Source organism: Ambystoma mexicanum, chromosome 7q (genome assembly GCF_040938575.1).
Source record: "Ambystoma mexicanum isolate Mex_15411 chromosome 7q, UKY_AmexF1_1, whole genome shotgun sequence".
In the NCBI taxonomy this organism is placed as follows: domain Eukaryota; kingdom Metazoa; phylum Chordata; class Amphibia; order Caudata; family Ambystomatidae; genus Ambystoma; species Ambystoma mexicanum.
The window spans coordinates 657,732,254-657,758,454 of NC_090941.1; the positions used below are offsets into that span (position 1 = coordinate 657,732,254).

Sequence of the window (26,201 nt, forward strand, 5' to 3'; positions counted from 1 at the left end):
GTCTGGTAAAAATGCCTGATCCAGTATTATCAGCATTTCTTTTGGCATTTTTACCGGACCGGCACACTCGTGATGAGGCTCATTGTCTTTTATGCCTCCCATTTCCCAGATGGTCCATTACAAAATGACTTTGAAGGTATTGTATGCATTGGACCACCAACAATTGCACTTAAGGGTGTTTGGTCTCCTGCATGTAATTTAAGACATTGTCAGTTGTATTTGCTGCTTTGTAAAAAAAAAAAAAAAAAGTGCATTACTCTTTCAGAAGGCATTTGCTAGTAGATTCCTATCATTAGCAGGAGCTTATCTGTAAGGGATCTCATTTGATGAATTGTACCTTTGTAAAATCAGAATTTCTGAGTGCACTGAAAGAAATCAGGCAGTTCATGGATATCAAAAAGAAGGAAGTTGTACATTCTACATTTGTCTTGACTGTGTCTTTGTTTTCACACATTCACAGGCACGGCTCCCCCTGAAATGGATGGCTCCAGAATCTATATTCGATAAAATCTATACCACAAAAAGTGATGTGTGGTCTTATGGAGTTTTGCTGTGGGAAATATTTTCCTTAGGTAGGTGTGATAGAGATTTTTTTTTTAATATCTTCCTGATCCAAGTATATTTTGTAAATTTCGCTGGATCTTCTCTTCATATAGACTGTGTGCTTTCTTGAGAATATATTCCCTCCCGCCACCTTGGCTATGACCTGCAGGGAGCATCTGACCCCGGTATATGTTGCATTGTCTGCCTTTATCTATGTGACTGATCTCCTCAGGGAAAAATCCTTCCTGTAAAATTAGGATCCCGGAAGCACTGAAGCCATTTTGTTTTTCTGCTATTCCAGAACATGGTATGTATTCACGCCACTAGTGGTGGAATTGAATAAGTTGAGAGCTCGGAAAAGTGCCCCATTGATCCTAGCAAATCTTGTGCCACCTATCTATGAATCGAAGGCATAACGTGGGTCAGTGAGTTAACCGCTCACCCAACCATCTGTGTCAGCCTCTAAGACACAGGTTCAAAAGCTGGCAGGGCCAACTCAGCCCTTCATCTTTCTGAGGTCAGAAAACATGATACCATTAAATTGATTCATAATAACAACGATGATGGGGCTGTGGCTCAGTGGACTAATGCATCCAGTGCAGAGATCTTGGTTTGAACTCACAGTCACAGGTTTGGAGGCAGCAGTTCCATTCATCCTTCATGTTCCTAAGGTTGATAAAATGAGTGTCAATGAGTTGGGTAACAATATACATCTGTTATCTACCAATAGTGCCAAGATCCCCTCGCAGGGGTGAACGTTGCTCTCTGTACATGCATATTGCGTTATATGAATAGTTCAGAACTAAGAAGCCAGAGGAATGCAGCATGAAGCACTATATGAAACCAGGACGTTATTATTGTTATTTCATAAGAAGAGTAATGCCTTATGCCAGTTTCTGGAAGGTTCTGGGCAACAGGACAAATCTCTTTGGAAGTTCTAAGCACAATGTCTTCTGTCTGAGGATGTCTTCCAGGAAATGGGGCTGAACGCTTGGAACTGAAGCAGGTGGAATTGGAGCGCAATCACCCACACCATATTAACAAGATACGGTGCAGGGCCCGCTAATGCACAGGGGACGTCACGCCAGGAGCGCAAGAGTCCAAAAAGCCAAAAATGATCCTGTACTCTGGAGAGTAGAAGTCATTAACAGGGTTTCCTTGTGCAAAAACTGCACCCTTGCACTCAGCTTTCAAACATGGAGGTTTAGGTGCTGATTTATCAGGCAGCATGTGGCGAGGGATAGTGGTGGTCAGGCTCAGACTGGCCTATAGGGCAATAGGGCAGTGCCCGAACCAAACACGCAAAATGCTACTGTGGGCCAGTTCTTCTGGGTGTCAAAGTCGGTCCCTTATTTGGCCCACTTGGGGCAGTTTGATAAGTTACTTCACTGTGTGGCTAGTAGTTTTGAACAGTGTTACTGAATAAATCATCTTTAAAATGCACAATTTCCATCACATTTTATCAAAAACCTCCCCCTTGCGTACTACTCAAAAGGTAGGTCAAAAAAGGAATGAATTTGCATGTGCAGCTGTCTGACTCGGGTGGAGGAGGGGGCGGGCATGGTGTTAAGCTGCGTTGAGTTCCGTGGAATGGAGTACGATGGATTTAACATGCATTGGAGGCCGATGCCAGTCACAATGCATCAGAAAGGACAACATTGGAAATAACTGTGACGCGCACGTGCTTGTGTGTGTCAGCTACTGCTGCACTACACAAGTGGCACATGCTTTTCACTACCCTTGATGAAAAAGAGATCTGCACATAGCAGCCATCTTCAGGGGCATAGAATGCATGGCCGGCAAAAGATAACTTTTATAGGACGCCATTACGGTGTCAGTGAATTTCCTCAATAACTACCATTACAACAGGAGCTCTCAGATTGGTCAGGTTAGTTCATTCCATCTACAGAAGCGTTTGCTTTGAATCTGTATGTATTTATTTAAACATGATCATTGCCAACAAAGGGTTTACATATATTTAACACAAATCAAATCCAATTTCCTCACATATCATTTTAAAAAGAAGCCATCAAAGGGCCTCATCACGACTTAGGCGGTAACGCTATTAGCGCGGGCGGTATTAGCCCTACCGCCGAACTCCCCGGCGCTAATAGCGCCGGATCACGAGTTCGGCGGTAATGTAAGTCCCCATTCCCCACTGAGCCCATTCAGGAATGCCCCATTCCCCATTGGGCTCAATGGGGAATCTTCGCGCTAATACTGCCTGCGGATTTCCCGCCGGCAGTAATAGCGCAAATTTACGGCGGATTTCCCCCCAGCTCAGAGCTGGGGTGAAATCCGCCAAAGCCCTGATTCGGCGGACCCTTAAATCCGGCGGTAATAGCGCTACCGCCGGATTTAAGGGTTACCGCCGAAGTCGTGATGAGGCCCAAAGTCAGAAATTCGTCATGGTAAAAATAGTTACTATTAAAACAGAGTTCCATCAGACAATTGTTTGAGAATAGATAAAATTAAGTCATAAAACTTCATCATATGAAAAATTAGATTCAAGTTATTTCCATGTAAAAGAGATTCCCGTATTTGATTCATATCCTCAGAATTGTTAGAATTATCATATGCTTTTAAATGTTTAATTCTTAGGGCATTGAGACTCTCACAATGGCATATAATATGTTCAGCAGATTCTACAGAAGGAGTACCATATAGTTTGCATAGCCTCTGGCTCTTTCAATACCATATCTCGCCCCCATTATTTCTAATGTATCACACATGTTGAATTTATAAGGTAAGTATCACCTAATGGTATTGCAATCTAGATAGGCCCCCTGGTATTTAGGTTTTCCAGAGGCATTCGACCAGTACTGTAGAAATAAACCACTATTTACCTTTGGTGCGAGATTAATCATATCTCTTTCTTTCCCATACTCATATATTGACACTTTCAGATAATGCTTAATCTCCGCATGACAGTATTCCAACCATACTTGGGCATATATCTTTTGCCCATTTAAGGTACACAGTTCTCATAAAATCTATTACACACACACATCATAGTTATTTTCCATATTATTAAAACATTTCATCAACTCAACAATAAAAGTCTCATTGTCTCATTGTCTAATTCACTAAATTTTGCAAATAACGTTGCAGTTTTATAATCTAAAATATCAGTAATGCACATCATAGTACACTCAAGTAGAATATATTCACGAGCTAAGAATTTAGCAATTCTAAATACAATTCTTCACATTTTTGCTTCAAACGTATTCATTTCACTTTTAAAATTTTTACAGCAGATTTCAGCAGCATATAATAAGCATGGTACAACTTTAGCAGAATACAGTAATAAAAGTGCACTAACTGAAAACCACGCTGGCGCCCTATGAAATGACTCAATGCCACAACAGTCTTCATACATTTCGTTTTAGTTTCACTCCAGTGCTGTTTACAGCACAAGTTAAGTATGGTCTATGAGCACACCTAAATATTTGTAGCACTCTAGCACTTCAATCTTCGGGCTATTAATAAACCACTTAATATTTTTGGCATAGAGCGTTTGGTTTTTCCTAAAAAGGTGATCACTTTAGTTTTTCCAATATTAATTTTTAGACCGTTTGAGTTTGCAAACACTTCTAGAGCATTCAACTGTCTGTAGGCCTTTAAGGGTATAATCTAACAACAGAAGGTCATCTACATATCCTAGCCAGCCTAATTTCAGGGTGCCAATTTTGATATCATCAGAAGGTATTGCATTGAGGTCAGCCGGAAAATCGGCTAAGTACAAATTAAATAATGTAGCCGCCAGAATGCAACCATGCTTGACACCTCACAGAGTAGTAATAGATTCAGACATTTTTCCCTCTCCATCCAATCACACTCTCACAGATGTATCTGTATACAGAAGCTGAATCATAGACAACCGCCCTGCCGGTATTCCTCTTGCTTTTAGCTTAATCCACAGTTTTTCTCTCACTATGGTATAAAAGGCTGCTCTAAATTCTATGAATGCAGCATAGACAGGTAATTTGCACCTATACCATGAATATTCAATTGCGGCCACTAAATTAGCTATGTTGTGCGAGGTAGATGATTTCGCTGTAAATCCTGATTGGTTTTTCAGGGAGAATGTGGTGGGTTCCTATCCATTGATTCCGTTCTGCAAGGAGGAGTTTTGCAAATATTTTGGCAGGGTTGTCTTACATTGCCAGCATCCTGTAATTGGCTGGATCTTTCCAGCTTACTTTTTTATGTATCGGTAGGATGATACTTTCTCGCCATGTTTTCGGTATTCAACCATGATTTCATATCCACTGAAACAAGATGTTCAGTGCTACTGCCCATTTCTCGGAGGACATACGGACAAGCGCATTGAAAGTGCTGTCAGGGCCTACAGCCCTTAAACTATGTAAATTCTTAATGAATTTAGTAAGGCTATCCAACGTATAGGTGCCACTCCAAAGTGCCACATTAATCGACACTACATCTTCTACAAATACTTCTAGTGTCTTGTTCACATGCAGGATCCATTCTTCTTCGGATACACTGTTTATAGGCAGTGTTTTCTTTTTCGAGCCATTAATCACTGACCAAATACCCTGATTGTTATTGTTCTTGGCCAATGAGGCTACAGTACGCCAGGTTTCATTTGCCTTGGATGTTTGATGCTGTCGTAGCCACAGTTGGTACTGTTTTTTAGCCACCTTTATTTTCCATGTAACATCAACACATTTAGAGTTCTTCAAGTCTTTAATTGTTACTATACGTTTTTTCTTGGCCTCATGTATTACACTATCAAGGGTTTTGGCTTCAGCATGGCAAACATTCCATCTCTCACTATTGCTTGTGTATTTATGTTTTTGTGTTGTTACTAATTTAATGGTTCCAACCATTTGTTTGAATCATTATTTCTTCATGATTGTTCTTTAAGGAGACTGAATTTTCGATGAATTTAGTTAGCTCACATTCAGCTACTATTTTACCATTGCCCAAATTGTTTGGATTCCAAACAATTTGATTACCTGTCTTGTCAATGCTTATATTGCCACTGTCTTGTCAATGCTTATATTGCCATTCGATTGATAGTTACAGATCTCCTTGGTAGGAGGAAGCAGCAAGTACAGTGGCAAATGATCACTTTCCTCGCAGCATCCTACTGCCATATCTACTACCATTGAGTTGGCACTCTCATTAATCACTATGGGCCTCATCACGAGGTGATAACCCCGGCGGTATTACCGTCAAGGGTTTAAGTGCTGCATCACAGGTTTGGCGGAACGGTAAGTCCCCATTCGGCCCATTTGGGAATTTCCCATTGCCCATTGGACCCAATGGGGAATGTTCAGCGCTATTACCGTCGGCGGTATTAGCGCTGAATATCGGCAAAATCGCAGCGGATTTGCCCCCAGCTCGGAGCTGGGGGGAAATCTGCCAAGCCCGGGATTTGGCAGACCCTTAAATGCCGCAGTAATAATGTTACTGCAGCATTTAAGGGTTACAGTCAAACTCGTGATGAGGCCCTATGTAATCAATCGTAGATAGACTATGCCCACTTCCTCGTGTTGCACTGCGATGACAATCACTAAGGGAATTTCCATTCAACAAAATCAATTGCTGTTGAAGGAACAATTTTGGCCATGGTATGCCTTGCGTATTAGAAACACCAAGTTCTATAGAAGCAGATGAAGGCTCTTCATCCATACATTCATTCGAATACACAATCTTAGCATTCAGTTCTCAGAGTATTATGATGGCAGTGCTTGGATCACTTTCTTCCAAGATCTTGGCGACAGTTGCAATATTTGCTTTATTATGCACTCCATTAGGAGGATTATAGCTGTTCACGACTAACAGTGGAGGAGTCTTAGACTTCTTACTAATTATAGACACCGCTAGTACCTTGTCAGTAGACCAACTCGTATTTGATCCTATCCAGGGGTGTCTAATAGAGATCAGTAGGCCTCCTTTCGGTCGGCCTCTTGGACCTTTCGTTGCTAAACTTTATATTGTACAACAGCCATCTATGTTGCATTGTTCAGAAAGCCACGTTTCCTGTAAGGCAACTATCAGAAAATGTTGCATATTAGCAAGTAAACCATTTTCACTAAGATAGTGCAAATTCCCTCTCGTATTCCACGATATCACCACATCGATTGTCATCGGGACTGATTCTCAAAGTGGGTCTTGAAAGCCACTGGTAACCATTGACAGTACCCTTCAGGCTTATCTCCAGGTAACATTCCTTCTATAGTGTTTTCTCTATTCTTGTTCACTATTGTAGTAAGCTGTTTCATTGTCGTTTTGATGTCTTTCACGCTTTTCTCAACTAATTGTGTGTGTTTATTCTTATCAGAATTAGTACTTGTGCAGGTAGGCGTATTTTTCACTGTACACATTGACGTTTCAGTGCAAGTGTAGCCTAGGCTCTCAAAGTGGCTACTATGGAGTCGAATATATTCAAGAGTAGAAATATCTGTGCACCATACATTGGTAATTACCATTGAAGGGGTCACTAACTGGTCAAGTATCTTAAAGTCTTTAGATGACACCATACGTAAAAGGACTATTGCTTGACATAGTTCGACAATACATCTTTTATTCAGCAATACACGTTCTTTGGTTAAATCTATAGCTTGGAATTGTAGAGCACGTGTATACTTTAGAAGATCCTTCTTTTTTACAGTCTTGTTACATATATAATGCCTCATTTCAGATACTGCCGATTCAGTCGCAGTTTTCATTTTATCAGGAATAGAGGTTGTGTTACCTAAGATTACAGCATTTCCATTATTAAGACATTCGCTGTCTTGTTTTTCTTCAAAGATATTCTGTATGTCAATCACCACTGTATCAGAAATTGCAACGTTTTTCTTTGCCTTCTCTTTTCTCTTCAAAATAGTTTTGCAGGCTCCCTGCCAGCGAGCAATTGGTTGAGACGACTCCCTCTGTGTAGGGTTCGCTAAGAAGGATTGAATGTTTTTAGTACGTTCAGGTTCACCCAACCGGTCCTCTTGGAAGTGGCCTTTCATTGTTAATATGTACAGCCACCGTATGAGCCCCAACACAATTCGGCTCTCTAGAGAGGGGGTGGGTTTCTGCGACTGCTTCTTGTATTTTTGTATTTATTTTATTTATAAAATGCACCAGGCCCAAGGGCATCCGGGTGCATCACTTAGGGTACATGATAAAAGCAGACAGATCATTACAGTAAGTTAAAGCTATATACATACATATAAAGTACAGGATAAACAGTTACAAATTTACACAAAGGTGAGGCTGGTGGCTAACACATGAATGGAGGCTAGCGAGTGGTCAGGGGCGAGTCCTGGGCGGAAAGCCATGTTTTAGCCATGTTTTTGAATCTCTGGAAGGAGGGTTCGGCTCTTAGCGGGTTAGGAAGCGAGTTCCAGAGTTTGGCAGCCATTACTGGGAAACTGGTCCCATCAGATCTCTGAAGGTTGAAGTGTGGTATGGTTAGGCAGTTAGTGTGAGCAGTTCTACAGGGTCTGTTAGAGTTGTGGATGGGGAATCTGTTGGCCAGGTAGCTGGGTGCTTGGTTAGAGAGGCATTTGTGAGTGAGAGCAAGTGTTTTCAAGGAGATTCATTGTGGTACTGAGAGCCAACGTATACAACGTCTGGTGTCTGAGATATGTTGGTTCTTGGGGATATTAAGTGCAGTTCTGATGGCATTGTTTTGGATAATTTGAAACTTGTTTAGGTTACAAAGGTTGGTGCCAAGATAAAGGGCATTACAATAATCGATTTTAGACAGCACCTGTGTCCTGGCTAGTATAGTGCAGTTGGATGGTGATAAGAAAGGACGACTGGCTGTGATCAACTTGCAGGTGTAAGCAGCTGCAGAGGCGACTGCATTCGTTTATCTAGCCAAGGATAGGGTGGAATCAATGTAGATACCTAATGTTTTAGTATCCTTGGAGACCTTGATAGTATTACCATCAATGGTGAAGAAATTAAACAAGGGGTCTAGTTTGTTGAGTCTTTGGTGAGAGCCGAGGATCAGGAGCTCTGTCTTTTCGTCATTCAGACAGAGTCTGTGCTGCGACATCCAGGCTTGGATGACTTGATAGATGGAATTAACAGCAAGAGAGTCAGTTGTGTAATCTCCTGTGATAGGGATGAGTATCTGGGTGTCGTCAGCATAATTAGTGTGTGTGACACCTAGATAGTCTAGAATATCGAATAATGGCTTTGTAAACACATTGTAGGGTAGACACACAATCCTTGTGGTACCCCACAGGTGACTGGTGAAGGTGTGGTTGCTGCCAAGGGGGAGAACGCTCGCATGGATCTGTTGTCCAGAAATGAACTGATCCAGGCCGTTGCTTTATCCGAGAAGTGGGCCGCTAGTTTAAGGTGTCGACACAGTATTTGGTGATTTACAAGATTGAATGCTGCAGAGAGGTCAAATAAAAGTAGTAGGGCAAGTTTACCCTTATCTTTTAGGTCTTCAATCTAAGTTTTAAGATCATTGAGAGCAATTTCAGTGCCGTGCCGCGGTCGAAACCCGGATTGCCTCAGTCCCAGGAGTTTGTTAGATTCAAGGTTTTCTTTAATCTGTAAGTAAGCAGCTCGATCAAGGATTTTTAGTAGAAAAGGCACAGTAGTGATGGGCCTGTAGTTAGTTGGTATGTTAGCATTCAGTGTTGTTCTTTTTAGGAGCGGTATAACCCAAGCGTCCTTCAAATTGTCGGGTACAATCCCAGTGCTGAAGGATGAATTAATGTGAGTGGTAATGAATGGAGCTAGATCATGGGAGGCCTTAGAGATCCATCCTTCTTGGATGTGACCTCTGTGGGGAGTGGTAATGAACAGAGCTAGATCATGGGAGGCCTTAGAGGTCCATCCTTCTTGGATGTGACCTCTGTGGGGAGTGGTACAGTTATATCTTTCTCAATTTGAGATGAGCTGTCTATAATAATGCACCCATTATTAATACGTGGATGGGTCTTTTCTCTATACATTGTTGCTTGTGAAAATGTTTTCTTCTTTTTGGCAAGGATTTTATTCTTGTTCAATTTGATCTGAGACATGTTTTTATTTCCATGTCTAGTGTCCTTCATGTTAGGGTTGATTTTATTTTCGATGCTATTATATCCTATACTTGCTTCAACCGATTGAACAGCGATGTCCATATTTATCATACATCTAGAGCAGTGTGTCACTATATTTTTTAATGGAGACGTCTCTGTATTGGTGCTACTATCTTTAAGGACTTGTCTACCTTTGTTTATACTTTTATGTAGCAGCAGGGAATTGACATCAAGTTTGCGCTCCATGTTGTCACATGTATCCACTGAAGTTGTTAGAAGATTTTCGAGTGCCTCAAACATTGTGCCTCAAACATTTCCCCAGATCTCATACTAGCATAGCTCACATCAGATGGAAAGTCAAGGATAGGAGCGTGAGGCAAGTAAGTCTCTGTGTCATTCTCTATCGACATACAAAGGGATTCATCAAGGTTAATAGATAGATGTTTTTGAATTAACTCACCACTTACAGGGTCAACTTAAACCCTACAGGTGGAATTAACCAATGGCTCGAGCTCATTGGGCCATGAAGGTACAGTTTCTGTTAAATGAGTGGCTTGGTGTAAAGTATTGATCAAGTCATTATGAGGACAGCTCGCACTAGCTTTATTGTTACAAAATGTATCTGCCACGCGATCTATTGACTCAAAATCTTCTATGTCCTTGTCTTAAACTGCTACCGCAGGTGCTTCAGAAGTTATTAATTTCTGTGTCATATTCTTTTCGGCTATCACCTTTAGAGATGGCACTTTTGGAGTGACAGTAGTAGTCATTGTGCAACAGGTGGAACTCGCGTTCATCACCAATGCAGCTCCAATCACTTTTTCATTCAGTATTTAGATTGTGAGAACTGCTCATGCTAACTGCCTAGTTTCCCTAAAGCAGCAGCTAAGCTTACCCTGAGCGCAGTAAGGGAATTCTCCCTGGGTAGCGGCCGCGCACTGCTGAGCTAGAAAGACTCTTCTCCAGAGATGTGGCACACTCCTTTACCTGCCTCTGCAGGTGTGTCACGTATGGCCATGGAGTCAGTCTCTAGTTTATGTCGTTTAATTTACAATATTATAGTGCACAGATCTATCTGTCTGGGTGGATGCAGAGAGTTTGCACACAAAGATCACCTGACACATTACCACAGAGAAGAAGTTGCGATATTTAGAACTGACAAGCTCCACACTTCAGAAACACCACAGATAAACACCAGGCTACCAGGAAGGAAGCACAAAGCACAATTATTCATAAGTGCCTGTGATACTGTTGACCAAGAAAAGGTGTCAGCTTGTTAGGAAAAATGATCATAGAAGGGCCATGACACCAAACAAAGCGGGGGGGATATTCCAACAGCAAGGGGCACGCAATGAGAAGGCCTGGTTGAGTATTCTGGGGTTCTGTAGGCAGGGGGTGTTAATCTGCTCTGAGGTGTGTGCTGACAACCGTACAAAGCCAATGTTCCACACAAATGTAATGTTTTAAGAACTGAGTACATCTAGGGGCCATCCATGAAGGGGGTAGATAATGGGAACAATAATTGGAAGAGTCAACCGTTTTGGCTTTTGTGTAAGCATGTGATATGCATTTGCCAGGCACTACCATAACGGGACTACCTGGCCATGAGATGGCAACAGCTGGAAAATGGTGTGGTTACCCGGGATTATGGTACATATACACAAGCTGCAACTGTTGAATTTGTCAATGCTTATTTTAGATATGGCTTCAGAGCAAGGAACATTACAAAATCAGGTGGCTGGAGGGACACTTGGTTAAGAATTTTATTATTACACCAGTAGCACATTTAAAGCTGCAATTAAATCATGAACTGGCATCAGACAAATAGAAATGACACTAGCAGGCCAACGTTTGACGTTACTGCTTGAAAGAGCTAGCTCAAAGAGAGGATGGGTTTTGGATGGGAACGGGCAGGTAGTGGATGAGAAAGGCCATAGAGATTAGCATAACACTGGGCAGTCATTGAGTAGAAATGCCAAAGTTTGATGTTACTGCTTGAAAGAGATAGCTAAAAAAAGATGGGTTTTGGATGGGAACGGCAGGTAGTGGATGGGAAAGGCCATAGAGATTAGCATAAACCTGGGCAGTCATTGAGTAGAAAAATAATAACCAAACAAAACCCACAAGCTGTGTATCCCTCCTCACATGTCCTAGCTGCAATTCCTTGCAATAATGTCTGTTTATAGGTGGCACTTAGCGCCACCTAACAGCCAAAGCTGAAGTTAAGGTCAACTGCCCTGGCTTTATTAAGCAGTCCAGCAGGTGTGTGAAGAATTCAGGGTCAATGCTGCAATAAGGCAATTATACATGGGCAAGTATGGTCCCATTAGCAGAGGCGCACAGGAAGGGGCCATAGAAGCCATAAGACACCAAATCTGGTCCTTTTATAAGGGGGTAGGAACACCAAAAAGGCACCTCCTCTGGAGCGGCTTTAATCGATATATCGCCCGTAGCAGATCTGTTCTAAACCGCAAACATGGCCGGCCTGGGCCATCAAATTGTCACGGCACCAATGAAAAAGTGGCCCACAGTTGCAAATGGCAATTCCTTCCTTTTGTGATGCTGTTTGAGTTGTACCCAAGGGGGAGGTGTTTGACAAAGCGTGTTGCAAATTGTGCATTTTAAACAATATTTATTCAGCAACACTGGTCAAAACTACTAGCCCCATAGTGAAGTAAGTCGCCAAACTGGCCCACATTGGCTAGAAAATTGGCCCATTTTGACTCAACAAAATGGCCCACGCCAGCATTTTGTGTTTTTGGTTCGGCCATAGGCCTATTGCCCTATAGGCCAGCCCGGGCCTGACCATAGGAGGGACGATTTGAGGTGACCAGCAAAGAACTGTGAAATGTGAATCAGGAATTAAGGGGGTTTCATTTGTGTAGTGAAATGATCACAGGTGAGCAATGTGTCCTGAATGTAAAACGGGGAATTATTGACTAATTCCAAGGCTGTGGCACGGAATGCATCCATTGCAGGAGTGCATAAACTGCGATGGCAATGAGCCAAGCTTGAATTGATAAAAAGTTGGTTGATTAAAATAAAGAAAAAACTCTTTTGGCATATATGTAAGATGCAGATGCCTTCAGAATCAGCAGGCAGCTCTCTGCTCGGTGGTCATCTTCTATGAAAGCATTTTTAGGCATAAGTATAAGTGTGCTTACAAGTAGAAGCCTGTGCGTCCAGCCAAACGGATTCTTTGGAATCAGAGCCTTAACCTTTAATAACAAAAAAAACTACAAGTACTAATAATAAAAGACTGCATTCTAGGTCTCTAGCAGGGGCGCCGAGTACGCGGGTGCTCCGGGGCCCCGGCACCCCGGGGAAAGGCTATTTTCGTGGAAGTCCCTATACTTATAATGGGACGTTTTATTTCTTTTTTAACCCAAAGGTAAAAAAACGACTCATTAGGATTCGCTTGCAGACTCTGTGATGTTTGTTCTGTTTTGTGAGAGCATAGAGTTTAAGTTCCTTTTAATAAAAAAAAAGAACAAGTCCAATACAAAAATTGTACATTCTAACTAGTCTCTTTTTTATATTCATAAATGTGGGGAGTCGGAGAGCTTCCCTTGACCAGCAGGGGGCACCGAAGCTTTACAATGCTCCTAACACACTAAGTTTTCGAGGTCAGGAGGGAAAAGCACTTATTTAATTTCAACCGTCTTTTTCCATGACTTCTCAAATGGTTTTATTATTATAATTCTCGAAGCAACAGAGAACTTTGCAATCATTGGGGAAAGAACAAAGTGAGGCAAGAAGAAAAGTAAGAGATCGAGGAGCTAACAATGGGAGAGGGAGAAGGTTGACAAATTGTCAGCAAGTGATCTTCAAGCAGCTAGGGGAGGAAACAGTGGGGATCAGATCGCCCAGTCTGATGTAGGGTGTGTGGGCCTCGGTTGCTTGTAGGCGCTAAGCATGGATCTTCTGTTTTCTTTTCTCATTCCGCCCCTCCCTTGAGTCACTAGTCCTTTGAGTCACTAGTCCTATTTGCATAGGGCCTGCCTGCAAATCGCTGCGGTCTACAATTATTGGCCAAGCTGAGGGTGCAACATGGTCACTATTCAACATTAAGGAACATACCTAAAGCCATCCATTAACACATAAATAGCATAAACAATGTTGTGATCCAGAAAGGGCGTCGACAAACGACTCCAAAGATGCCCACTACTTTAGTTCGCTTCTTTTCTCAGCAGCAGCTAAGGGTGTCCTAAGACCTTCCTATGTGAAAAAGGGACCTCGGGTTATTGTTGATTTTGAAACTGTGGGTGATGTAACTGGCGCTCTGGCGGAGACCCGCAGGAGTCGAGGCTGATAAAATATTTTGTTAGCACTGACTATGTGCTCACAATCAAAACACCACTCTACTAGAATAAGAAACTCACCATTTCTGGAGGGCAACAAAATGACCAGGCCAAACCTTCAGGATTCTGATCTGCAACAAAAAGGAAAAACGTCACCCTCCCAGCCCCCCCCCACAACACAGCCTGATACCCGTCACTCTGGCCAAACAGTGAAGTCATCAGGCTGAAAGCAGGTGTTTTGCCAATCCAGTCCAATATCCCCAGTCAGCAATTAGCACATGCTTTGGAGGAGACAGGCCCATGTGACCAGACCTCCCTCACTCTTACCATGCGTCAGGCGTGTGCAGTCCATCTGGCGGGCAGGAGTAGTGCCGTTGGCAAAGGGTTTCACTCCCTCCGCACCCCTTTACCAATCACCAATTTGAGCGCCACTACCACCATCCAGGTACCACCACCATTCTGCCTCGTCACTGCTGTTTGAGACCCCCTGTGCAACACCCAATATTCCCAAGGCCTCACGAACTGCTAGTTGAATGTTGGGCACTGTGGGCATACGGTCTTATTCTGGTGGTCACTGCCAGTCACTGTCTCTTGGCCACCCACCACTGCATGGCGCTTTGTCAAATGCTCAGCTCCCCCAAGATCAGCCATCTTCCTCACAGCACCTCAAGCTCCCCCGCCCTTTCTTTTACCCTTACACTTTCCCCATGATCTTTTCAAATCATCCTCCGAACCTTGCAACCACGGGATACTCTCAGACAGGGATCTTAAACTCCATCAATTTATCAACTGTATATTTTATATATTGAAATATCCGAGCTGCATATGAGCATTTGTGTATCCTGTACATAGCATATATTGTCAGTTTGTAACTTCCCCCTCCACCACCTGGTTAAGTCTTTACCCAGTTATCACATTATCTCATGTAAAGCACCCTGCAATGGCAGTGCTCTGCTCACCGTACTTTGAACAGAGTGTGTAATCGAAGCACTGTCCTTATTCAAAAAACAAACAAGGTTTAAGAGCTGCATAACCAAAAATAACCATCATCAAGTGCACCACAGCAGACTGATAGACGTACATCATAATGAAAAACACAAATCACAAAATAGGTGCATATATAAGAGACAGACCAACAAAAGCAAGTTTTTCGTCAATACACAAAGGTCTCTGAAAGGGAATATACTAGGAATATGCTAGGAATATGCTGTATCATTTAGCAGAAATTCGGGTGTATATGATTTGGCCGTGGCACAATTTTTTGCAGCTGAATTGACCTTGTCAATTTGGCCCCGAAGACAATTTTGCCACAGCCAAATCTGGCCAAACTTAACCCCTCTCAGAGTCCCCAATACTTTCCCCTACAGACCCCCTACTTACCTTTTTGGCGTCTGCTCTTCTTCTGACCCTGCAGCGTTGGATGAGTCCCTCCTACGTGGGTCAGATGCGACGCCGCAGGGTCCGCTTTTCTTTTTTTTTTGCCCCCTCCTGTAAACCTCCGGAAGTGGGGACACCCTTCTATCCCCAAAGGCCATCACAAAGCCCACTCTGCATGTTTGGTAGTGATTATCCAAACTGATCATTTCCGAAACATCGAATGATCCTGGCCGAATTCGGCCAGATTTACTACCATCAATTGGAAACAATCAGTTTGGGTACTACCAGAAATTCCACATACTTTTTTTTCGTTAAAGTTCTATAAGTTATTGATTTGGTATTTGGTTAACAAATTAAACCTTTTACCAATCTTCACAGACATAAAAGCAATACTAAGCAAGAGTAATACATAGCAAAAAAGGGACAATAGCATGAAAGAAATGAAAAAAGAAAGACTCGATAAAAAACACATACATTTCCTTAAAACTATTGCATTGAAGACAGCCTCACTCTTTCCATGTCTACAAGAAAACCAGTATAAGAACAATTCATTTCCTAGGTGCCCCAACGAACCTCCCATAATTAAGAAGTTTGATTCAGACCTCCAGGAGTAAAAATATTTCATTTAAAAATGCAACAAGAGCTAATATTAGAGTTAGTCTTTCTCCATGCATAAATGCTAGCAACCATTGCGCAGTGCATCTCAATTTCCGGTTGATGATACATTTAGCCAAAAACTTTGTTCTCAGCTTCGTCAATGATGTGCAAAATAAAAACAGATGTTTCAAGGTCTCTTTTTCGTTGTTCAATTTACACAACCTACACAAAGAGTCAGAATGTTTGTCCCTACTACGTACATTCAAAATCACTTTAGTAGGGTAAAGATTTAATCTAAATATCATGTACTGTGTGCAGTATTTGCTGTCTGGGAATCTCACTAGGTACTGGGGCAGACTGTTATATCTTTGGGTTTCAGGAGTCGATTGCCTGTACAGTTTGTAGGATTGTCTTTGGTCTTGGGACTCTATCCAGTCCTTTGACAATAATGTATCCTTCACAGAGGTTGGGTTTGCAACAAGTATTTCATAATACCAACTCTCTCTTTATAAATACCTTCCTACCTGAGATCTTCGCTCCTCCCCCTCCAACTCCATCAAGGTCAGTCACTTCTCCAAGCAACAAGCTGGTGGTAGATCTCTTTCATCAGCTGGGCCTCCGTCTGGTACAGCCTCCCTACCTCTCTGAAACTCGAGGAGAACCATCTCTGGTATCGGAAGCACCTCAAGACCATCCACTTTGCTTCTGCTTTCTCTCTCCCTCTCCCCTGCTGATTTCCTGTCTTATACTGCACTGGTCACCTGGCTACCCTCTGATTTCGGGCCCAGGTCCCTACCCGCCCAGTTGCACACCCGCACTGCCTCCCGGCAAACCTTGCACTTGGGTCTGTATCTCTAACCTTACAGTCCCCCTACCTTAACCTTTGGACACCTGCTGTCTGCACTTACCCTTGCACCTGCCACCTGCTGGCTGCACTTGTTATTGTTTTGATCCCATGTACAGCACTTCCCTGGCCCTTTTCCCTTCCCCTCCCCTGCACTTGCGTGATCTCAGTGTCATTTGGCCTAATAAAATCATTGTTTTTGTCCTCCCTCTGTTGCCCCTTCCTTGCCACGTCGCACCTTGGTACACCTGTGTATAGGTCGTGTTACAAATGCCATATCATATCTGAAGAAATATTCAGCTCACTCAGTATTTCACTGCAGATAAACCTCCATTACCTTAGCATTTGATCAGACCCACTTAGTAAACCCCCCTTCCTAATAGTGAACCCTCTCACTGGCTTAGATGTTATACATTTCCTGTAAGGCATTAAACCTTTCCATACCACCATGGAAATATGACCCACCTCTGCTCTTGTAACCTGAATGGGTACACACTTCGCAAGAGACAACACTCTATTCTAAAATAGACCCTCCAGGGTTGCAGACACTCCAGCCGGGAGTGCAAAGAAAGCCTCTGCACCATAAGTAAGGATTGTAATCACCTTCAATCGGTACACAGATATCATAGGAGTTAGAGAGAATCTTCCATATCTTTTCAAGATGATCTTTCCCTGGGTCGCTAAATTTCTTGCCTTAGAGTGCAGAACTTTTTCTCTAGAGGCATCCCTGATTCTTTTTCCCAGGTGCATCCCCAGGTATACAAAGGAGTTTGTTTTAAGCAAACTATCCTTGCCTAAGTGCCATTGCTGTTTACAATTTGCCTTTCCACATGGTTGCTGTATGGTAAGCACTCTGGTTTTAGTAGGGTTACTTGTTAGACCGTTTTCTGTAACATACGTATGCACTGCATGTAACTGCCTTTGCAGGCCCACCTGCATTTGGTCTATTAGGACCAAATAGTCCGCGTATAACAGCCTATCCAGAGTTACCATCCACCTTTGGCGGAAAGCTGCAGACCATTTTTAGTGTCTTACTCAGGTCTGAGATGAACAGTTTAAAAAAGTGCTGGTGCGGGAAAGCACCCTTTTTTAAGGCCCTTGTCTGTTACAATGGTGTCTGAGAGACATCTACCAAGATCTAATCTCACCCTGAAAGATGTGTCAGTATATAAGCATTTTATAGCCTCTAATATGTCGATCGGGCACCTCCAGGCTTCAAGCTTTACCCACAGCTTCTGCCTATCAATTGTATCGAAGGCTTGAGCCAAATCAACAAAGGCTAGATATAATTTGCTTTTCCCTCTACACGTGTTTTCCGAATGCTAATTAAGAACACTTTTAGTGAGGTGCCCATCCCCTTTATAAAACCTGACTCAGAGGATCCCAATTACCAGAGTGGTCAACCCACTCTGTTAGTGCTCAACCCACTCTGTTAGTGCTCTCAGCACCATACCGGCGTAGATCTTTCCCACAGTGTCTAGGAGGGCGAGAGGCCTGTAGTTTCTCTGATCAGACCTTTCCCCCTTCTTAAATATCGGGACCACAACCGAGGTTCTCCAAGACTGGAATCATCCCTGTCTTTCCTATGTGCTTAAACAACTCGCATAAGAAATGTGCCCATTCAACCGGATGTTCCTTAAGCATCACATTTGTGATGTCATCCGGGTCTGGCGCCCTAGAGTTACTGGCCTTTTTGATTAAGTCTATGATGTCTTTGAGATCAATTGGAAATTCCCATTTACCCTGAGAGAATGATCTTGCCACTATGCCACTCACCTTGCTTATACAAAAAAGATGAGAGAAATGGTCAACCCACGGTTTTGCCAAAACGACATCAATGGTCAATCCTGTTCTAGGTACATGCATAGAGTTTATAAAATCCCACATTTCACCTGTCTTTTTATGTTCTACTTTGGTAAGCATTGATTCAGCGACATGCCCGTAGCATTAGGTATTTTCTCAATTTGAGCCAATTTCGATGCTGTTGTTTCAGATTTTTGGTCTGATGTTCCATAACCCCTACTGCCTTGTTTTTGAGTTTTCTCAATTCAGCTTTTACATTTATTTTGGCCCTGTTCACCTCCAGGTCATCCACATGGCCTAGAGTCTGATTTAGTTGTTACCACGAAGTTTACCAGATGTCTAGTGTAATCCAAGGTCAGGTCAACTTTGTCCAGGGGATGCCTATTCACTGAATTTATTAATCTCTCTGTCAGATCCTCTATTCAAGGTTAATTCATAAACAGTCTATTGCTTCTGCTCTCTTCATTGGCCTGCGTGTGGTAAACCTCTGTAGCTTTACACTCCCAGTCTTTGCATGTAAGTTGCACAATGTTATATTCATTCTGGGTTGTATGAATTGTCTCTAGGTTTAAGCATCTAGGGAGGATCTTACCTAAAAACGAAAATATAATCTAGTATACACATTTTGTTACCCCTTTTCCAAGTCGCCTGAGCTGGTATGTCTCCCTGTAAGTGGCCAGTCGACATGTGTATATTCCTGCTAGTCAATTCCTCACAAACAGCGAGACCTCGCCTTTTTGAGGGTCTAGAGGCCACCTTAATCTCAGTGAACAAAGCTTTTGATCCCTCAAAACAGTGAATGTTCAAATCACCACAAAGAATTACCGCTGGGTCTGCCCACATTTCAAAGGCTCTATCAAACAGTCCTATTACTAATGGTTGGAAGGATTTAAAGCCCTCAGCATTTGTGTTCCAGTATAAGTTGAACAACAGCAGCCACTTGTAATCACCCAAACACCCCCTTTCCACTTCAAATACCAACAATTGGATTTAAGAGGTAGGATTGAACGTTTCCAACAAAGTTAATCCTCTACAATGTTTGACTGCTAACATCAAACCCGACATTGGCCTCCCTTTCAGGCCCTTTAAAACATGATTCAGATAAACCGTAAACCCATCAAAAATCAGTGGTTTACTTAACCATGTCTCATGCAGACAGACCACATTGTATAAGTCGAATTTGAAATCCCCACTTCCAAACATGTGGATATGCTCTCTAGAGTTCCAGGATGCTAAAGTGAGAGGTTTTTGCTTGCCAGGTCGGGTAGTTATGCACTTTGATTGCCATATTTCAGAGTTTATGACAACCAACTCCAGCTTTGATGGGCCTGCAACTCTGAGGGTCCTAATTTGGTTAACCCTCTTCTAGTAGTAGCAAAAATGTGGTCCGCTGTTGCAGAATGCAGAAAGGGGGTAGTGTTGTTGTTTACTGTCCCCTCAGAGGCTCTCAGGGGCTTACTCTCTGTTTACGCTCTGAATCTATATTGTTCCGCAGCTCTGGTAACTCTGTCAAATCAAAGCCCACATGTAATAGTGAGGGCACCTCAACTAATAAGGTCCATTTCACAAGGTTGGATGGCAGATGAATTGCAACCCTATCGAGCCGTAGTTCATTCAAAAGTTCAATAATTCAGTATAATTAACCCACAATTGTAGAGCCTGCAGTCCTTCAAAGGTGCTCGCCAATAGGTCGCAACAGTCCACGGTTGTGTGCTATATTCCCGCATATTACACAATATAGCAGTAAGACAGGGTTTTAGGAATACCTAAGGATTATGCACACAAAGCCAGCATTGTTGGTCCACCAGGATCTGGCTCACAGGCAGCCATGCAGACATGAGGCAGCTTCATTGACAAATCTCTCTCTTAAGCAGGACTCTTGAGCATGTGAAGGGCTTACAATCTAGATGTGTGCAGAGGATATTCACCGAGATCGGCTACACAAATAGCAATACATGACCCCTTCATCAGATTGTCTTACTGGGAAGTTAGAATATCGACCGCTCTGGCAGCAAATGTACTTTCCAACAGTCCAATCCTTCTGCCTCCTTGTCCAACTGTCTAATTATCATGTAACCTAGCTATTGCACAGCACTGCAGCAGACACTTCACCCTACCAAGTACCTCAATACACCCTGACTGGGTCCAGAGGCCTGACATTCCCCCTACACCACAACCACACCCTAAATACGTATGTGTTGTGCGCACACTGACATCAGCAACTCTTGCACATGGCCTGCCAAACGTGGATGTGAACGGGCATCTGAGAAGGCTACTCTGTGGATTGCCGGTGACTAGTTCAGGGTCCTCGATGTTGAAGGGACTCGCCTCATATAGGAGCTCAGACGAGACAGAGACCGCAATGCTTGACCTGCAAACAAAGATGAAAGTAGATCAGGGCTGCTGATGCTCTTAGACCTTGCAGCTTCCTTCGATCTTGTAGACCACCCTAAACTTTTAATGCAAATCCAGGAAATAGGCAATTGCTCTGTCAACACAGTTGAATGGTTTTGGGCATTTCTTAGTAATAGAATGTCTAAGATTGTATGAGGAAGTGCTTCCTCAAACCCAGAGTCTATCACATGTGGAGTCCCCCAAGAGGCATGCTTATCCCTCGCCCTTTTCAACATTTTTTGTCATCCGCTGTGTGATCTCTTGGACTCTATTGGGCTCCATTTCACTAATTATGCTGACGACACTCAGTTTGTATTTGAGCTGAGTGGAGACTACATAAGAGACGCTGGTTTCATCACATCGGTATATGAACAAATACAAATATGGATGGCAGAAAGTGGCTGTGTCTCAATAGTGAGAAGACTGAACTTCTAATCTTCGGTTTGGCTGAAGCAAGAGAAAAACTATGAGCTGCCTATACCAATTTCTGCATAGATGAACATTCTATAAAAACAGTTAGCAAGGTAAAAACATTTGGGGTCAGAAATGAGACATCTCTTAATGCGGATGCTCAAGTTCCAAATGTCACAAAAAATGTACAGTACTATCAAAGGCTCCCACGTTTGGTAAAGCCTTTCATGTCAGACAAAAACTATGTTACCCTGGTCAGAGCTTTAATTATTCCAAGGCTGGATTACTGCAATGTCTTATTAGGTGGATCCAGTAAATCACGTAGTTAAAAATTTCCGATTTTGCAAAATGATTCAGTTAGAGTTATCAAAAATGTTCGGAAACATGAGCACATATCACTGCACAGAAGATAACTCCACTAGCTTCCTGTGGAAGACAGAATAGAATTAATTTAAAATTAACACTATGGGCCTCATTACGAGTTTGGAGGCAGCCATGGAGCTATAAGCTCCATGGCTGCCTCCAAACCGGGCTCCATTACCGGGTTCCTGCAACAGGGACTTACCGGGTCATTACGACATAGGAGGACCCGGTAAATCCTCCTTGCAGGAACCATTCCCCATTCCTATTTGAGCCCCCATACGGCTCAGTGGGAATGGGGGAGGAGGCAACAATGGGCACATTACAAGTGTCCCGTTCTTACCTCCCTCTTACCCTCGCGGGACCCGGAAAAGACGTCTGGTAAAACTGGGTCCTGCAAAGGGAACCTCATAATACGTGCTCCCGTAATGAAGAGGGCCGGTCCCGTACCGGCCCCCCCTTCATTACAGGAGCGCAAGCCTCGTAATGAGGCCCTACGACTAATAAGTGCCTGTTCGGAGATGCACCTAGATATTTAAAAGCGTGCATTACCATTCAGGATTCTGCCAGGACTACCAGATTTAAGGATTCTATGTGACTGATATGCCCTAGATCTATACAGGCTGAGGGAAAAGAATGGTCATACCCAGTGAAAGGTTCTGCATCATCGAACAAATTACCGAAAATCCTCAGTTGTGAAGGAAAACTGTCTGCCTTCATAAAAGCATTAAAGACTTTTTTTATTTTCCTAAGCAATTACATCTGCCTTATGGACTATTAATCCTCTGTCTTTCATTCTCTCCTTTTACTCGATCTGCCCTCTCCGCGCCCTGATGCCTGTGGGCATAAGAAATAGATAAATAATTAAAATATAGGGCACTCACTTGTGTAGGCTGCACCCTATAGGCTCACCTATCAAATGTTATGTTCTGCCTATGGCTCCAGGTACATATTTTCTCCAGATTAAGGGCCTCATTACGAGGCTGGCGCTCCCGTAATGAAGGGTGCCGGTACGGGACCGGCACCCTTCATTACGGGACGCCCTATTACGAGGTTCCATTTGCGGGACCCGGTAAGGATGCGTGGTAAAGCCAGGCATCCTTAGCGGGTCCCATGAGGGGACCAGGGAGACCAGGGAGCTAATAACAGGCTTGGAATGGCCCTGTAATGGCCCGGTAAGTTCTCATTGGAGGAACCCGGTCCTGGAACCTGGTATGGAGGCAGCTATTAAGGGCATGGCTACCTCCATACTCGTAATGAGGCCCTAAGAGTTAAATTAGGTGTTAGGAAAAAGAGTCCCTCCCACTAGTCCTGAATGTCCACCATATGTTGTCGCAGGCGGCAATGAGGCTTATGTTGTGTAGTCAAACCACCCTGTGTCTGGTCTTATGTTGCAGTTGCCAACACCCGATGGACACGCACATGTTCCTGAGAGGCTGTTTTGTCTGCTGCTTTTGTTGTGCCTCCAGCAGATGTGGCAAGGATTCTGGAATTGAACAGAAGAGAGAACCATAAACCAATCTGATTCGAAGTGCGCTCACTCACTGCCCTCCTTATGGAATTGCTTCAAAAAATGTGTTTAATGTCGAATGTCCACACAATGGGAGTTAAAAGACCAAAATTAGTATATATACATGGTAAAGTAGCCACTCTCCCAACTTTCGAGGCATGAAGATTGCCTGACTATTCGGTGCCAAGGTTTGTCTATGCCAATGCATTTCGGACTGGGTCCGTCATCAGGGCTTCAAGGCACTCTACATGGTTAATACTGTCATGTCACGCGGGAGACTGGGGTCTGCCGCTCCCATTTCCTCCTGGCGAGTCTACCCGCGCGTTCGCGTCTGGGGACTCGCCGGGAGGGGAGCAACGGATTACAGGGCCGGCGGCCTTCGGCGCATGCGCGGAGGTCCTCTCTCTCGGTTCCGCGCATGCGCCGTGGGGGCTTGCCTTCCAAGCCTCGTTCTGGGTTCGCCGGCGCCCGGAAACGGAACGGTTTGCGTTCCAGGCCTCTCGGGCGCCGGCGGCCCATAAAAGAGGCCGCGAGTCAAAGCGGGCCGCGTCTCAACGCGGTTCGCTTCGCTTTCCTCGTTGTTCCTGCCCAGCCTTACCTGTGGCCTGTCCTGGGCCTACCTGCCTCCAGCCTTACCTGTGGCCTGTCCTGGGCCTACCTGCCTCCAGCCTTACCTGTGGCCTGTCCTGGGCCTACCTGCCTCCAGCCTTACCTGTGGCCTGTCCTGGGCCTACCTGCCTCCAGCCTTACCTGTGGCCTGTCCTGGGCCTACCTGCCTCCAGCCTTACCTGTGGCCTGTCCTGGGCCTACCTGCCTCCAACCTTACCTGTGGCCTGTCCTGGGCTTACCTGCTTGCCTCCAGCCTTACCTGTGGCCTGTCCTGGGCCTGCCTGCCTCCAGTCCTTACCTGTGGCCTGCCCTGGGCCAGCCTGACTCCAGTTTTTATCCGGGTCCTGTCCTGGGTCTGCCTGCCTTCAATCCTCACCTGGGTTCGGCCCTGGGCCAGCCAGCCTCCAGCTACTACCTAGGTTTTGCCCTGGGTCAGTCTTCCCTCAGCCCATTCCGGAGTTCTGTCCTGAGTCATCATTGTGTAGAGGGGACTTATCCCACACTAGCCTGCATTCCCCCTGTTCCATCTTGGGCACGTTCCTACAGTTCTCTAATTGGCCAGACAACTAGTTCCAACTGTCCTCACTCTTTCCTGTCTTGCCTGACTCCGAATCTCATCCTGTGTACCATTGGAACTATCTGCACCAGCCAAGCTCCTTTGCCTACTACGAATACCTATCTGCTACACTGGTCTATCTATCAACTGTCGCTGCACTGAGGTTCTTTGAAGATTCATGGTCTGGACAACAAGCTCTACCTGGACTATGGTTCCCTCCATCTGAGCTTACATCCTCTTGTCACGCTTACCTGGGAGAGTGCCTTTGTGACATTGGGGGTTGGTCCATCCTTCACCCAGTTCCTCATTTGGGTGGTGGAGAGGCTGATTCCTCGTGCCGCTATCTCATCAGTTCCTGGACTCCAGACTGGCGACCTCTGCGAGACCAACCACCAAGACTACAGGTACGCGGTCCTCTCGGGCCAATCAGCTTGACAGATTGAGACGCCTTCCTCCTGATTCAGAGATGGATGATTCGCAGGACATGAGGAACGAGTTGCTAGCGCTCAGGGCCGAGATGACCGCCCTGCGTCAGGAGAATCAAACATTACGACAAATGATAACGCAAGGAGCACCTAGTACCTCTCAAGGAGAGGGATCATTGGCTCATACAACACCCATCAAATTCGACGGAGACCCTAGACGGGTGGCGGAGTTTTGTAACCACTGCAGAATACACTTTCTCTTGAGGTCTACCTACTTCAACACTGATAGGGCCAAGATTGGTTACATCTTGGGGAACCTAACCGGGAACGCATTAGCTTGGGCAACTCCGTTTGTGGTTACGAACAGTCCTATTTTGAATGACTTTGCTGCCTTTGAAAAGGCCTTTCTTGAGGTATTTCAGACGCCGAACCTGGCCTCCGTTGCACAGAATCAATTGATGGACTACAAACAGGGAAGCAATGACGTCATCACCTACATCAGCCGTTTCCGACTTTTGGCTACTGACTCCCAGTGGCCCGAAATTACACAGAAGACACTGTTTCGTCGAGGCCTGAGAGAGGAGTACAAGGATGAGTTACTTCACATCCCTGAACCAGAGAGCCTTCAACTCTTGATCGATCAAGTACTCCGTATTGACCAAAGGCTAGCCGAACGAAAGGCTGAGAGACGTCGGCTTGACAGAAGCGGTCCCCGGACAACCAACACACCTGCTGGTTCGTTTGGGTCGACCGAGTCCAGACCTGAGCCCATGCAAGTAGGAGCCATAAGGGGACGAGTGGAAGACAGCTTTCAAGACATCTTTTGGGCATTTTGAATACAGGGTTATGCCTTTCGGCCTATGTAATGCTCCCGCTGTTTTTCAACGATTCATGGACTACATCTTTGGTGACCTGTTAGGATTATCCGTTTGGGTTTATCTGGACGATATATTGATATTCTCTAAATCCTTAGACGAGCATGTGGAACATGTTCGTGAGGTCCTTCATCGGCTGTCCGTCAATAACCTGTTCGCCAAAGCGGAGAAATGTAGCTTTCACCAACCCAGCATTGAATTCTTGGGATTTGTTATCAATCAAGAAGGCATTGGGATGGATCCCAAGAAGGTGCGAGCCATACAAGAATGGAGACATCCACACGATATCAAGGCTCTCCAACGCTTCCTGGGATTCGCAAACTTTTACAGGTGCTTTATCCCACAGTTCTCACAGATCTCGGCGCCCCTCACCAGGCTAACCAGCAGCAAGATCACGTTCGAATGGGATCTCGTGGCTTCCCGGGCTTTCGACGTATTGAAGTCGGCCTTTATGGCTGCCCCGATCCTGCGCCATCCCCAGGAAGAGTTGCCTTACAGAGTGGAGGCCGATGCTTCCAGCTTTGCTGTAGGGGCAGTCCTTCTTCAGAAAGATCCTATCACGTTGGTGGAACATCCAGTAGCCTATTA

At 44.3% G+C, this 26,201-nt stretch overlaps 1 protein-coding gene across 1 annotated transcript in view; it reads left to right on the forward strand.

Moving 5' to 3' along the window:
* FLT1 (fms related receptor tyrosine kinase 1) overlaps nucleotides 1-26,201 on the forward strand; it is a 577,293-nt gene that overhangs the window by 425,472 nt on the left and 125,620 nt on the right. Inside the window, exon 24 of the mRNA XM_069639312.1 lies at nucleotides 461-572. Within this exon, the coding sequence (XP_069495413.1) occupies nucleotides 461-572 (112 nt within the window). The remainder of the gene's footprint in view (nucleotides 1-460; nucleotides 573-26,201) is intronic.